This window comes from Sphaeramia orbicularis, chromosome 14, assembly GCF_902148855.1.
Source record: "Sphaeramia orbicularis chromosome 14, fSphaOr1.1, whole genome shotgun sequence".
Lineage (NCBI taxonomy): Eukaryota > Metazoa > Chordata > Actinopteri > Kurtiformes > Apogonidae > Sphaeramia > Sphaeramia orbicularis.
Window position 1 is genome coordinate 51,512,387 of NC_043970.1, and position 16,366 is coordinate 51,528,752.

The 16,366-nt window shown below is 35.9% G+C and overlaps 1 protein-coding gene across 2 annotated transcripts in view; it reads left to right on the forward strand.

Annotated features, from left to right (window-relative positions):
* The window catches only part of dscama (Down syndrome cell adhesion molecule a), a 176,558-nt gene that overhangs the window by 142,404 nt on the left and 17,788 nt on the right, over positions 1-16,366 (forward strand). For both annotated transcript variants that reach the window (XM_030153377.1, XM_030153378.1), the window contains exons 16-20: positions 256-326; positions 1,374-1,617; positions 3,607-3,753; positions 11,617-11,772; positions 13,250-13,383. In XM_030153377.1, the coding sequence (XP_030009237.1) occupies positions 256-326; positions 1,374-1,617; positions 3,607-3,753; positions 11,617-11,772; positions 13,250-13,383 (752 nt within the window). The remainder of the gene's footprint in view (positions 1-255; positions 327-1,373; positions 1,618-3,606; positions 3,754-11,616; positions 11,773-13,249; positions 13,384-16,366) is intronic.

Below are 16,366 nucleotides of genomic sequence, written 5' to 3' on the forward strand. Positions count from 1 at the left end.
TTGAACACACGCTGACCCAACACTAAAAGCACAACTTTTCAATTAGCTGCCTCGGTAGTAAATGTCACACTGTTTTCAATAGACCGAGGACGGACCCCTCCTGCAAATGAGCCCCCATCCCTTTATCTCTGGGCTTCCTCGACCCCCGCAGAGAGGCTTGTCCTCCGAGGGAAAAAAAAAGAAAAAAAAAACCTTTTCAAGCAACAGATCTAGACTCACAGTTTTATAACGCATGTGTTGTGGGTGTGATTTCAGCTCCGGATGGACCGCCTCAGGATGTGCAGCTGGAGGCCCTTTCCTCTCAGAGCATCCGGGTCACATGGAGGGTAAGTCAGTCTGGTCCTGCATCCAGACTTCAGCATCACATTTATGTATATAGAATAGAATAGAATAGAATAGAATAGAATAGAATAGAATACGCTTTGTCATTGCAAACATACTCCTGTACAGTGCAATGAAATTTAAAAAAAAAAACAACTAAATGTGTGGTAGAGGTTAAAGTCACTATTTAGTGTGACCTCTGACCCCATGACAAGAAGCAGTCAGTCAAAGTCAGCTTTATTGTCACTTTTACCATACATACAGCACATATAGAAGACTGAAACTGCAAAACTCTAATGAAACAATGAACATAATAGAAAAATATAAAATTAGACTAACTTTGAACATAGACTATAACTATAAACAGCAAAAACAAAGTTACAACAGTAAAGTGACAGATGAGTTATTGTGTCAACCCTTTAACCACCAACGTATCTCCGGTGAGCGTTCTGAATGTATGATTTATTTTAAATATTCATAAGTTATAGGTTTGGATTTTATTTAATAACCTCCTCAGACCCAGCTATGGGTTTTCTGTCCACATTTGTGGACAAGAGTTTCACAACTTTATACAAAAAAAAGAAAAGAAAACTGTCCACCACAAAGGACATTCCATAAAAATTTTAAAAACTGCATCTGGAAAAACTGTTGCTTCATGATGTTTCCAATACAGGCACTTATTTAATAAAAAACTAAAAAAGCTTGTACTTTGCTGACATTTCCTGGGTCTTAGGAGGTTAAATATGACAAAGTTGTGAATAAAAGCAGCCAAAAGCTGTGGGTTTTCTCTAATATTACAGGGTGTAGGTGCAGTATGCAAGCCATTTTAGGCACAGAATTCCTGTAAAATCAATATTATGTCTTTAATGAAGGCAACAATTTTCAATGAAGATTAAAAGAGTTAATACAATCCTGAATTATCAATAAAACTGAAAAAACAGGTCAAATGTTTCTGCATTATCACAGAGTCAGGATAAGGATAAACTACTCGCTCCGCTTGATTTGTTTGACTTGGAATAAAGATTTGACTGTGATTCCACGTCGTCTTCCAGGCGCCCAAGAAGCACCTCCAGAACGGGGCCATCCGGGGTTACCAGGTCGGGTACCGGGAGTACAGCTCCGGAGGAAACTACCAGTTCAGCGTCATCAGCGTGGAGACGACGGGGGACAACGCAGAGAGCCTGGTCCTGGACAATCTGAAGAAGTTCACCCAGTACGGCGTGGTGGTCCAGGCCAGTAACAGCGCCGGGACGGGGCCGTCGTCCACCGAGGTGGCAGCGACCACACTGGAGGACGGTAAGGAACGGACCAGATACCAGCGGACACTGCAGCACACTGTGGATTCCATCTCCAGATTCAGATGGAATATATGTGGATATATTTGCAGTTATTCTTCCCCTCCTCAAACACAAATCCAGCTGTGCAGAGGCAGAATGAACCCCATATGTCACAGGTGTCAAACATGCGGCCCGGGGGCCAAAACCGACCCACCAAAGGTTCCAATCTGGCCCTTGGGATGAATTTGAAAAATGCAAGTTAGGGCATCAAACTCATAAACAATATCGTATTAACTTACAGGGTGGGGAAGCAAAATGTACAATGAACATTTAGTTGTTTTTTCTCAGCAGGCACTACGTCAGTTGTTTTGAAACCAAACATATATTGATGTCATAATCATACCTAACACTATTATCCATACCTTTTCAGAAACTTTTGCCCATATGAGTAATCAGGAAAGCAAACGTCAAAGAGTGTGTGATTTGCTGAATGCACTCGTCACACCAAAGGAGATTTCCAAAATAGTTGGAGTGTCCATAAAGACTGTTTATAATGGAAAGAAGAGAATGACTATGAGCAAAAGTATTACCAGAAAGTCTGGAAGATACTATTAAAGAAGAATGGGAGAAGTTGTCACCCCAATATTTGAGGAACACTTGCGCAAGTTTCAGGAAGCGTGTGAAGGCAGTTATTGAGAAAGAAGGAGGACACATAGAATAAAAACATTTTCTATTATGAACATTTTCTTGTGGCAAATAAATTCTCATGACTTTCAATAAACTAATTGGTCATACACTGTCTTTCAATCCCTGCCTCAAAATATTGTAATTTTTGCTTCCCCACCCTGTATATATAATGACAACACCAAAGTTATAATTGTTAACGAAAACTAACGAAGTGATGAAAACTAGAATTGTAAAAACATTTTCGTTAACTGAAATAAATAAAAACTATAATTAAAAGAAAAAAAAACGATAACTAACTGAAACTGTATTGTGTGCTTACAAAACTAACTAAAACGTATAAAAATTATGGATAAATTCCCTTCGTTTTTGTTTTTGTCAATGTCAGATTGATATGAAATCGATTTATTTCACTCAAGCAATTGTAGCTGCTGGCACCAAATGATATTTAACAGTCCGTCACTTGTGTTCACTTGTGGTTTCCAGTCGTCTTCTGGTCCCCACTCTACCTGGAAACATGGAGACTAAAGTTGGGAGAAAGCAGCAGAGTCCTGTCTGGGATTTATTTGAATACGACGACAGAGAAGAAGAGAAAAGAGACGACAAAACTAAAACTAAGCATTTAGAAAAAAATTAAAACTAATAAAAACTAGCAAACCTGCTCTAAAAACTAACTAAAATGAACTGAATTACAGAGAAAAAAAACAAAAAAAACCAAACTAAACTATAATGAAATATCCAAAACTATTATAACCTTGGACAACACCCTTTTTTTCTCTTTGATTTAGTGCAAAAAACATTAAATTATGAAAATGTTTACATTTACAAACTATCCTTTAACAATAAAATGTGAATAACCTGAACAAATATGAACAACCTGAAATGTCTCAAGAAAATTAAGTGCATTTTTAACAATATCCTGCCTGTTAGTAAATGTTTTGTGCCGTTGTAGATCTGATCTGTATTGCATATGTATAAATGATAAGTCGAGGCATAATATTGATAAGATTGTACCTACATTTCTTAACAAATTTCATTTTTTTCAGGTTATTTGCATCCTTTTTGTTCGGATAGTTTGTAAACGTAAATATTGACATGGTTGAATATCCTTTTTTGCACTAAAACAATTTGGAGTTGTCATTATTTATCAGCTATCACGCTATTATTTTCCTGGTCCGGCCCACTTCAGATTATATTGGGCTGATTGTGGCCCCCAGAAGAAAATGAGTTGTGGTTTAATATGAGCTCATACCACCCCCTAGTGGACATCAGCCAGTACTGCAGCCGGTTCTCATGTTCTGTATTTCCTGTGGTTCTCCTCCAGTTCCCAGCCGTCCTCCAGAGAACGTCCAGGCCACAGCCACGTCCCCAGAGGTCATCTCCCTGTCCTGGCTGACTCCCCCCAAAGACGCCCTGAACGGGAACTTGGTGGGCTTCAGGGTCATCTACTGGGCCAACCTGCCTGACGGAGGTAAACGCTCACCTGTGCAACACAATACGATACTAAAATGAGGTGTTACGTTTATCTGCGAATGTTGATATTCGCTCCATCAGTGGAAGAAGTTCAGATGTTTACTTACAGCTGCAGAACTTTAGACACATTTCCATCGTTATCTTCCAAACGAAGTGAAAAGGAACAAGAATTCTACCAGTTCACATGGACTCTGTCTGATTACAGGTGTTTTGCATGATTGACAGCTAAAACTACCAATCAGTTACTTGCAGAAAGAAGCGTTGTATTCGGATTTTATCCACTACTGCAGATTTCAGCAGAAGTACTGAAACCACACTGAAAATCTCGTCATGCAAATCCTTACTTTAGTCAAATTATCTCAGTATCACCAGCAAAATACACTTAAAATATGAAAATGAAAGGTTTTACTACTAGATATGATGAATTTTGTTTAATTTTCCTGCTGCCTGTGTTTAAGGTTCGGCTTATTTAACCACTTTATGCACTGTTTTTAGTTTATTTTACAGTGCATCTTATTATATAACATGTATCTTATGTTTTTAGCTGTATTATTGTGTCTCTTACACCCAGTTTACACGACCACGCTCTCAGGTGAAAACGACAAAATATTTGATCAGATGTGCCTTTCGTTTAGATGGCAATGGTGTTTTTGGGGGTTGAAAACACAAAACGGTGAAACCACCTTCCGGAGTGGAAATCTTAAAAATGCTCCACTCTCGCGTCACCGTCTAAAGCAGGGCTGTCAAACTTATTATAGTTCAGTTCCACATTCAGCTAAATTTGATCTGCAGTGGGCCCAACCAGTGAAATACTAACATAATAATATCTAAATAATGTCAACTCCAAATTTTCCTCTATGTTTCCTCTATGAAAAAAGTAAAATTACATTACGAAAATGTTTACATCTATAAACTATCCTTCAAAACCATGTGAATAACATGAACAAACTGAATAAATAAGTGCAATTTCAACAATATTATGCTTCAGTTTATCATTTACAGACATAATATTGTTAAAATTGTACTTACTTCTCTTAAGACATTTCAGGTTGTTCATATTTGTTCAGGTTATTCATAGTTTTTGCAAAATTTTACTTTGTTTTAGTGTAAATACATGAAAATGTTTACATTTACAAAGAGAAAATTTGGACTTGTGAGTATTTATAGGTTATTACTGTAGTCTTTTACTGATCTGACCCACTTCAGAGCATATTGGTCTGAATGTGGAAACTGAACTAAAATGATTGTTAATATCTTAGTGTAATTTTTGCATTTCACACATTCATCCAAAGGGCCGGACCAAACCCTTTGGCGAGCCAGATTTGGCCCCCGGGCCGCATGTTTGACACCTGTGGTCTAAAGGGTTAAAAATGTGAAACTGCATTTTCTCGCCACGTAGATTTTACGTCACAGGTTTGCGCCAGTACAGCAAAACAACAACATGTGGGATTATTTGACTGCGACGGAGCTTCAAGTTGCCCTAGCCGCTGTAATTTACTTCCAAGAGTCGTTTCAGCAGTTGTCATGATTCAGATTCAGATTCGGATTCAAGTTTATTTGTCATTTCAGCATATAAAAATACACAGAAACGAAATATTGTACTCAGGTCCCCGACTGTCAGCAGCATTTAGTAAAAATAGTATAAGTTACTGATAGAATAATAAAAATAATAAAATACTGATATAAAAATCTGTGAATCTTTATAGAGTAGTAGAAAGCAGAGAAGGCACATGAAGCACCTTCAGCAAATGACTGATGCACCGGGACAGCAGAGGAGAACCACACAGCTGTGGATGAGAGGAAAAAGGTTCTACACAGGCGCTTGGTCTAAGTGGCAGTGATGCTACCTGGCGTACATACTACAGCCATAAATAGGACATTTCACACACTTTTGTCCGTCTGCATGCAGATTTTTTCCCCAAAACGCACGTCTAAATGCAGAATTAAAAGTGAGAACGCAACTGTCGTGGAGGTGTAACGACAAAGAAATTCGTGGAGAATGGATTGGTTGTCAGTCAGACCTTCCTTTATTGTCCTTTACTGTGTTAGAAACTGACAGACGAAGCTTCGCCCTCTCTCAGAAGTCAGTTCTGACCTGTCCTGGAAGTCAGTCTAACTTATAGTAGCCTGCACTAAGCTTAAATGGGATTGGTTAATATGATGTATGACGCTGTCGCTAGGCAGAAGAAAGAAAATAAGATACAAACAGACAGAATGTAAGACCTTGGAGTTGTCCGGGGAAGTTTTAGGGAGTTGGGTTATGCTGTATCTTGTGGTATCATTAGAGGCAAAGTAGCTTAGAAAAGATGCAGAACCGAGAAACTGACTGAGAGTAAACATTCCTATCTAGGCCTGTGGTTAGAAAGAGAATGAAAACTGAAGAGCGATCACAGGTGTCTTATAAACTAATAGAAGACTTATGGTCAGTATTAAAATCAGAATTAACACAACGGCACTTTTGCGTTTTCTGTTCAGGTGGTTACCGTCCAAACGTAGCCTTAAAAGTTTCCTCTTCTGGAGCTCAGAACAACAGGCTTGTTTTGATGCATTTTCTGGAGAGTCCAAGTGGGTTTTTAAGAGTTGATTTTGTTTAAGAAAGAAGAGAATGTTCTCAACTAGAGGAAGGAGATGGAAACTGTAGAAGTAAAGCTTTGTGATTATGTGTTTTCTAGCAAATCCAAGAGGGTTTGAGAACCATAAAATATCCCAACATATAATGTCATCAACACCTGTAGTTTTAAGTCGACGGCAAGGAGACGAAAAGAGTTCATCTGAAAAGTAACTACAGCTGTCAGTGTTTGCCTCTGAGATGTTCCATAAGTTGCATCAAATGGAAATAGTGAACTTGTACTTGAGTAAAAGTAAGACTGAGTTGATCGAAATGTTGAAAGAATTACAGATATATTGGAGATATGTATACAGTTTCAGGTCCGTCTGTGAATCATTCCATGAATACGAGGCAGTGAATCCAAAAACTGTTGAACTAAACCCTGGTCTGACTCTGAACCATCATCTGTAGGATGTTCTGACAGCGCAGATAATAGTAGATACTCTACTGAAAGATACTCACTGAAGCACGTAGTTCAGATGCACAACTCTGCCACTTTGTTCACAGTTTTGAGAAATTTTTATTTGAATTTTTGACGAATTTTTGAAATATTAAAATGTGTCTTTACTTATAATGGTCCTTATTTTGATGACTCATAGCATGTAAATGCTTAAAGATATCAATATAGTTACTGTTGAGCACTGATAGGAAGTCATATATGGACTTTCATTGGGCTCCATGACCTCTGACCTTGAAGGATCAAACTCAAGCAAGGTTCTAATAGTTTTGGATTTTTAATTATAGCTTAGTTTTATTTAGTTTTGACTTTTTTTTTCTCTAATTCAGTTTGTTTTAATTCGTTTTTAGAGCAGGTTTGCTAGTTTTTATTGGTTTTCATTTTTTTTCTAAATGCTTAGTTTTAGTTTTTTTATATCTTTTCTCTTCTTCTCTGTCGTCGTATTCAAATAAATCCGAGACAGGACTCTGCTGCTTTTTCCCAACTTTAGTCTCCATGTTTCCAGGTAGAGTGGGGACCAGAAGACGACTGGAAACCACAAGTGAACACAAGTGACGGACTGTGAAGTGTCGTATGGTGCCGCTAGATAAAATTGCTAGAGCGAAATAAATCACTTTCGTATCAATCCGACATTAACAAAGATGAAAACGAAGGGAATTTTATCCATAATTTTTATACATTTTAGTTTTACAAGCACACAATAGAGTTTCAGTTAGTTATTGTTTTTTTCTTTTAATTACAGTTTTTATTTATTTCAGTTAACGAAAATGTTTTTTCAATTCTAGTTTTCGTCATTTTGTTAGTTTTCGTTAACGGTAATAACCTTGAATTCAAGGTCACCAATTTCTACATTTCAACATTCATCTTCTCTGAAACTACTGGTTGGATTCACTTCAAATTATGTATGTATCTTCCTTGGGACAATGTCTACAAAGTTTGTTCAGAGTTGGAGTTTTTTTTAGATTTTTTGATGAGTTTTTGAAATATGACAAATTTGCCTTTACTTATAATGGTCCATATTTTGATGGTTTATAACATGTAAATGGTTACACTTATCAATATAGTCCCTATTGATCACTGATAGAAGTCATATACCGTACTTTCCGGGCTATAAGGTACACCAGAATATAAGTTGCACCTGACTATAAGCAGCAGGTGTCCACATTGTGACATGAGATATTTACACAGACAGATGATAAACAGACAGATGATTTAAATATTTATTTCCATACCTTCACTGCTTTTTTCCAAACAGTGCCTGTAACACGGCAGTAAAACGGCAGGAACACGACTGGTTCAAAAACCCAGAACAGTCATTGATCTGTATCTTCACCTTCCTTCTGCTCATTAAACCACTGCAGTCATCTTCTTCAGTGTCGGAGTTGAACAGCCTCAAATTCTCCGTCACACTCCCTCTACGTCTCTCCTCCATTGTTGCTCAATGGCACTTCGGTGCTGCAGCTTTATTTCCTTCTTTACAGACACATCAATTGCTTTTAACTTAAAAGCTGCAAAATATGCATTTCTTTGTGTTTTCCATGATGAGGGTTTGTGCATGACACGCAAAATGATTGTTAAAAGTTCACCTTAAAACTTCTCCTCTTCATCACCTCTTCCACCTGTCTCTCACTTTTGCACTTCCTGCTAAAGCGCCCCCTGGAAGCTGTTAGCCTGTATAAATCTATACTCGAGCTGCATCGCTGAATAAGCCACAGGGTTCAAAACGAGACAAAAGTAGTGGCTTATAGTCCGGAAAGCATGGTATATATATTTGACTGAATTAGTTGAGTTCTCCAGTGAAAGTTCCACCCACTTCTGTTGGCAGACTGGTCTCCTGCATCAGGACCACAGGACTGGAACATAGAACAGAACCTGACAACCTCACACATTCAGCTGGTATTGATTCTTGATAGACCACCTCCTGACATACAGGGACACTGGTCCTATTTTTTAAATCTGTGACGGTGATCATAACCTCAAAACCTGTGCGGTTCCGTCGAATCCAGACTAAACGCTGAGCCTTTGTCATGTGCCGGGTTTCCGTCAGTGTGATTGGTTGTGACAGTGCGATTACCTTTGACCTCTGCTCTGTCACATCACGTTGGCCTGGCGTCTGAACATGAACATTCAGGACCTGACAGCCACGACTAGTCTGCACAGTAACAGTCTGAAGCTGAATCAACATGTTACTATGACAGGATGAGAGGAGATAGAAACACTACATTTCACTGAATTTACCTTTAGAAACTACTTTCATCAGACACAAAACATGTCACTGACCACTAGAGGGAGACTCATTCTATCAACGGCAGTTCAACTTTATCCTCCTGAGACCCAGGAAAGGAAATGTTTTAGATTTTTTACATTAAATAATTGTCTTGATTGGAAAAAGCTTGATGCAATAGTTTTTTCAGATACAATTTTTATTTATTTTTTTTTTAACCCTTTCATGCATAGTGGTCACTCCAGTGGACAGTAATTCTACAGCTGTTCTCTTGTTGTTTTAGTTGCATTTCAGCACACAGTGGACGCTTATGCACCATCCCATACACTGCAGTTCATACCATTAGTGTCTTTTTGCATATTATCTGCATGAACTAGTATTAGAGTATGTTAAAATGTGAGGAAACATCAGATTAGCTGCATGAAAAATGTTTTTATTATAGTTTCACATGCACATGGTGTGATAATGGGGGGGGGGGGGGGTTAATGACAACTGTTATATGTTCAAATATTCAAATTAAATGTTCATATTAAACTGTGATAGAACAACCTGATCTGGAGGAGAAACAGTTACAAATCCATCTGCGTCGTCCGAGGGCTTCAGTCAAGGCCGACCTGCTCAGACCTTGGACGTGTGGACGGTTAAACTAGTGATGAATGTGTCTTCATCATGTCCAAGGCTGCGCTGTCACACCCTCAGAGCTGTCATTTACTTTTATGTATCTGATCTTCTGAGTGATGTATGGGTCACATGTCTGGACCAAGGTTATTATCGTTAACGAAAACTAACAAAATGACAAAGACTAGAATTGTAAAAACATTTCCGTTAACTGAAATAAATAAAAACTATAACACTGCGTTACAAAAAAATGGTTTTTGCAAGTTGTCTAGGTTTTTTCAACTGAATTAGGACCATTTTGCACCGCTAAATCCAAAAATGACATCTGTTTTTCTCAATCAGGTCAGGTTTTTTTGCTCATTTGATTTTGAAAAATTTGATCTTCTCACAAAATATAATAATTAATAGCAAAATCAGATTGGTAAGCACACTTTATGAAACTTGTGACTTGATTCCTGTTAGGTACAATGGTGTATTCAGCGCAGATGGAGCAGAATACGTCAGGCTTATTTTTGCAAGATCTTCTAGTCGAAGCCATTTCATTCACCTGTAATATTAAAAAAAAACATTAATCATAAATTGGCAAAAGTAAAATCTTCAGAACTCGTTTATTGCAAGAAATATGAAAGAATTTTGTATCATATGATGTGAAAATGCCCATAAATGTAAGCAAAAATGTTCAAAAGCCAATATGTAGCATAGTTCAGAAAGTTGACCTGATTGAGCAAAATGAATGTGATTTTTGGATTCAGCACCAAAATGATCCTAAATCAGCTCAGAAAACTGAAACAATAAATTTGTTGTTGACCAGTGTAATTTAAAGAAAAAACGATAACTAATGAAACTGTATTGTGTGCTTACAAAACTAACTAAAACGGATAAAAGTGATGGACAAAATTCCCTTTGTTTCATTGATACGAAATTGATTTATTTCCCTCGGGCAATTTTAGCTGCTGGCACCATACGACACTTAACGGTCCGTCACTTCTCGTCACTTGTCATAAAGACAAAATTCTGGTCCCCACTCTACCTGGAAGCATGGAGACTAAAGTTGGGAGAAAGCAGCAGAGTCCTGTCTGGGATTTATGTGAATACGACGACAGAGAAGATAAAAGTAAAACTAAACTAAAACTAAGCATTTAGGACAGTGTTTTTCAACCTTGGGGTCGGGACCCCTCGTGGGGTCACCTGGAATTCAAATGGGGTCAACTGAAACTTCTATTAGTTGATAAAAAATAAAACAAAAATGTTGAAATAAAAAATTATGGTGAGTTGACAGAGACGATCCCAATCCATAACAGACAAACTGTGGTTGTGAAACTGCAGCACTGTGGTTCTGTTTATCTGTCAAATGTTCATTGTGGTCAGTTTCAGATGCTGCAGCTCTTTCATAATTCATAGTTTCAGTTCTTGTTTGTTCAGTATTAATTGTCCTCCTTGTAAATCACAGCTGGACTGACTGGACATATTCTGACCAAGGAAAATCCAATTCTCCCTTTGTGCAGTAATCTCCACCTGGATTTACTGCCTCTGTCCACAATAATATACATTATATAGACTAAATGTCCTCTAATATTAACGTTGATTTGCAACATAGTATAACAAACTATTACATGATCAAAAACAAATTAATTTTAGCAAAAAAAAAAAAAGAATCCTCTGTTTTGAATGTCTGGGGTCACCAGAAATTTGTGATGTTAAAATGGGGTCACGAGACAAAAAAGGCTGGAAAACACTGATTTAGGAAATAACGAAAACAAATAAAAACTAGCAAAGCTGCTCTAAAAACTAATCAAAACTAACTGAAAAAGAGAAAAAAAGTCAAAACTAAATAAAACTAAACTAGAATGAAAAATCCAAAACTATTAGAACCATTAGAACCTGGACCACTGAGGTTCTGATGCGTTTGACCCGACTCGTCCTCACTAAACTCTTCTCTGTTTCTTTCCCTCAGAGCTCGGAGAGATCCGGAACGTGACGACCTCCAAGCCCTCGCTGGAGCTGGACGGCCTGGAGAAGTACACCAACTACAGCATCCAGGTGTTGGCCTTCACCAGGGCCGGCGACGGCGTCCGCAGCGAGCAGATTTACACCCGCACCAAGGAGGACGGTACGAACACGAACCCAGAAAGACCCAGGGCTACGTCTGTGGCACCTCCCAGATGACACTTTCTGTATTTAACCTTCCTTAAGTGATTTATCATCATTTATTGTAATATTATCCTCTGTATTTTGCAATTTTTGACTGAGAATCAGGTATTTTCCTATATTTAATTTACTGATCATGTAGATGTTCAGAGTAAATTCAAAGGTTTTTAGATCAAAATCAAGAAAACTGAAGCTACGTCTATTATTTTAGCAAAATATATCATTAACTGAACATAAAACAAGCATCTACAAGTGCTTTCTTAAATGATTTATCCCTATTTATTGTAATATTATCTTCTGTATTTCCATTTTTAAATAAAAATACGGTATTTATTTATATATAATTTACTGATCATGTAGATGTTCATTAAAGCTCACATTAAAGTTATTATATCAATAACAGAGAAAACTGAAGAAACATTTACTATTTTAGCAAAATATATCATTAACTGAACATAAAACAAGCATCTACAAGCGCTTTCTTAAATGATTTATCCCTATTTATTATAATATTATCTTCTGTATTTGCATTTTTAAATAAAAATCAGGTATTTATCTATATATATAGTTTACTGATCACGTTGATGTTCATTAAAGGTCATATTAAAGTTGAGGGTTATTAAATCAAAAACAGAGAAAACTGAAGAAACTTTTTACTATTTTAGCAAAATATATCATAAACTGAACCTAAAACGAGCATCTACAAGTGCTTTCTTAAATAATTTATCCCCGTTTATTATAATATTATCTTCTGTATTTGCATTTTTAAATAAAAATACGATATTTATCTATATATAATTTACTGATCATGTAGATGTTCATTAAAGCTCATATTAAAGTTGAGGGTTATTAAATCAAAAACAGAGAAAACTGAAAGTGATCATTAACGGAACATAAAAACATACATCTCCATGTCATTGATCCAACTCCACGGGTTTTACTGTCGAATCAATGTTGTAGAAGATGACGGTGTTTCCATGGTAACTACGGAGACTCTGAACGTCCAAATGGGTCATATCTGATGACCATGAAAAGTGTATTTTACCTGAATTATTTCAACCTATTGATGGGTTCAGTGGTTCCGAAGTTCTTAAACATTGTCGATCAGTAGCTGTTTGGGTGTTTGAGGTTTTTAGTTTCACTTCAAGGCCGAGTCAGGATGAGCTGTTTGGCAGATCAGTATCATCACTGTTCACTTTTTTATACAACCCCAAGGAATTTCAGCACGTCTGCACTTTATATGAAATATTAAACTGAATATTATGGAGCAGTGAGTGAAGAAGACGGGCTGTAAAAGCCTTGGATGTAGAAGGAAATCATACGTTATCTGACTTTACTCTCAGTGTAAACAGTCTGGAAGCTCATAAAACTCCTGGGAGCGATAATATTTGCATAATGCGGGAGGTTTATCATGGGGATGGTCTTCTTTGTGGTTCCAGTTCCTGGTCCTCCGGCGGGGGTGAAGGCGGCGGCGGCGTCCAACTCGGTGGTGTTTGTGTCATGGCTTCCTCCTCTGAAAGTGAACGGGATCATCAGGAAGTACACGGTGTTCTGCTCCAACCCCCACCCCACGGTAAAACACACCTGTCAATCAATCAATCAGTCTGTCCTTTTTGTTCATTGCGCTACTTATTTGTTTGTTTTTGTCCATTTTTTTTTGCCTGTTTTGCTCATTTTTTAATTAATTTTGTCTCATTTTATTCATTTTTCACTAATTTTACAGCTTTTTTTTTTTTTTGTCTTTACTCATTTTGATGCATGTTTGTCAATTTTGGTCCACTTGTTTCCTTATTTTGTTCACCCAAGCAAAATAAAAAAATAAATCTACACAAAATGAAGGAAAATGAACATAATGATTAACAAAATGAACTCATGAAAATTTCATGAAAATGATCATTTCAATTTTAATTTCATGAAAATGAAAGTAATGATGATCAAAATAATCAGTAAAATAAATAAGAATTAAGAAACACACCTAAAAATCCCACATATTAGAAGTATAAGTACATGGATGAATACTCCAATCTTTTTGCCAATTGTATACATTTTCATCTATCTATCTATCTATCTATCTATCTATCTATCTATCTATCTATCTATCTATCTATCTATCTATCTATCTATCTATCTATCTATCTATCTATCTATCTATCTATCTATCTATCTATTCATTTTAGATACTGTCTGTCTTATTTTATTGATGCAATATTTACAAAAATCTGGAAAATATGAACTAAATAAGCACCAAAAATGAGAAAAACCCAAGCAAAATAATAAAGTAAATCTACACAAAATGAAGGAAAATGAACATAATAATTAACAAAATGAACTAAAGAGATCAAAATAATCAGTAAAATAAATAAGAATTAAGAAACACATCTAAAAATCCCACATATTAGAAATATAAGTACATGGATGAATACTTCAATCTTTTTGCCAATTGTGTACATTTTCATCTATCTATTACTTGTTTGTTTGCTTTTGTCCATTTTTTTTTTGCCTATTTTGTTCATTTTTTTAAATTAATTTTGTCTCATTTTGTTCATTTTTCTCTAATTTTGCTGCTTATTTTTTTTGTCTTTACTCATTTTGATGCATGTTTGTCCATTTTTGTCCACGTTTTTCCTTATTTTGTTCACTTTTTTAATCGATCTGACATTTTTTTTCCCGCTATCTATCTATCTATCTATCTATCTATCTATCTATCTATCTATCTATCTATCTATCTATCTGTCTATCTGTCTATCTGTCTATTCATTTTAGATACAGTCTGTCTTATTTTATTGTTGCATTGTTTTCAAAAATCAGGAAAATATGATCAAAATGAGTCCCAAATCAAAAGAAAAGAGAACAGTCGACAAACTGAGCAAAAATATGGACAAACTAAACAAAGTAAAAAAGTAAAGCTACAGAAAATGAACAGAATAATCAACAAACTGAACTAAAGAGACAAAAAATAATCAGTAAAATAAATAAGAATTCTGAAACCCATTTAAAAATCCCAGATGTTAGAAATAACGTATACATACATGGATGAATACTCCAGGAATCCTTGCTTTTTCTCCAGGGCATCAGTTAACAGCCTCACATCACCGTTAATCTAATAAATGAGATGATTTTTCCAGTCTGAAGAACCTAAAAGACTCTACTGTTTCCACTCCAGTGTTACAAATGTAGCCAGTTTGTGATTTTTTAACAGTTGAAATGATTCCATCTATTGTTTTTACTTAATGAGAATAAGAACATAAATAATGAGTAGAAAACTATCCTTTAGTGTGAACTGTTTCAACACCTCTGAGGTGTGATTACAGGATTAATAGAATTATACTTTGTTTTATTTCCAAGACAAAGAAAATAAGACATTTAATACATGTTTCATCAGGTTTTTTGCAAATCAAGTCATTATTTCTTCCATTATTTCTTTAGTTTCTTTTTTTACTAAATGGTGAGAAATAATCATTTCTATTAAACACATGATTCTGCTCTTATTGGTCATTTTTCATGTTTAGTTGGACTCATACTTGATGATAACCTGATTTTAGATTTAACTCATGATGCATCCTGCATTTGTAACATGAAATAACATGTAAAAGTATTCACGGACTTTTATGTGATCACATTTTGCTTCTAGTTCTTGTTTTTGATGATTTGTGTAACTTTTCTCCAATTATTCTTGAAGAATTCTTTTAAGGTGTGACCACTGATGATGAAAACACAGAAAAATCACACTTTTTCATGTCTTCAGGGCATCTCAGGTCTTATAAAGAGGAGTAAATCTAGTTTTTCTCATTTATTCAGGGATGGTACTGTGCATTTTAACCCTTTCATGCATGAATTATGAGAACCAAAGTCAAAATTTTTATTCCTCTTTAGGCATAAAAAAAACAATGTAATAGATTTTTTTTTTAATGAACCGATTTTTCATGGAGTTACAAAAATGTCCACTCAGCTGGACACCAAGTGTTTATTCATTTTTGAAGCAAAGAAACATGTATTTAAAACGCAATATCAGAAAGTGATATACTGTGTGAAACCTATGAAATAATATTTTTAACGCAGCAGATCTGATGTTTTCTCACATTTCATCATACTCTACTACTAGTTATTACTCACTTCATGGAGATAATATATATTTTTTTAAAAAACTTTTTAAGTAACCTGTTAATTACAGTCTAGGAACTGAAAACTGATTTACACTCAAACATGTTAGTGCAGATCAGATTTATCAAGAACAGCAAAGATACAGTAATGGTCTGAATGTCAGTGTATGGAATGGTGCAAAAGTGTCCACTGTGTTGGCTGATATGGAACTCAAACAAAATCCATAAATATACAAGAGAACAGCTGGAGAATAGCTGTCCACTGTTGTGACCAGTTTGCATGAAAGGGTTAATCATATGGATAATTTTTAATCGTTATCCTTTGGTCTAGTGTAGAATTAGCCACTAAAACAACAAAACAACACTCAACGTTAGCAAAGAGAAAGACTAAAATCATAAAAGAACGACAGAGACAGCATAAGAAGTAAAGGAACGTCCGAAAATAAATAAATACAG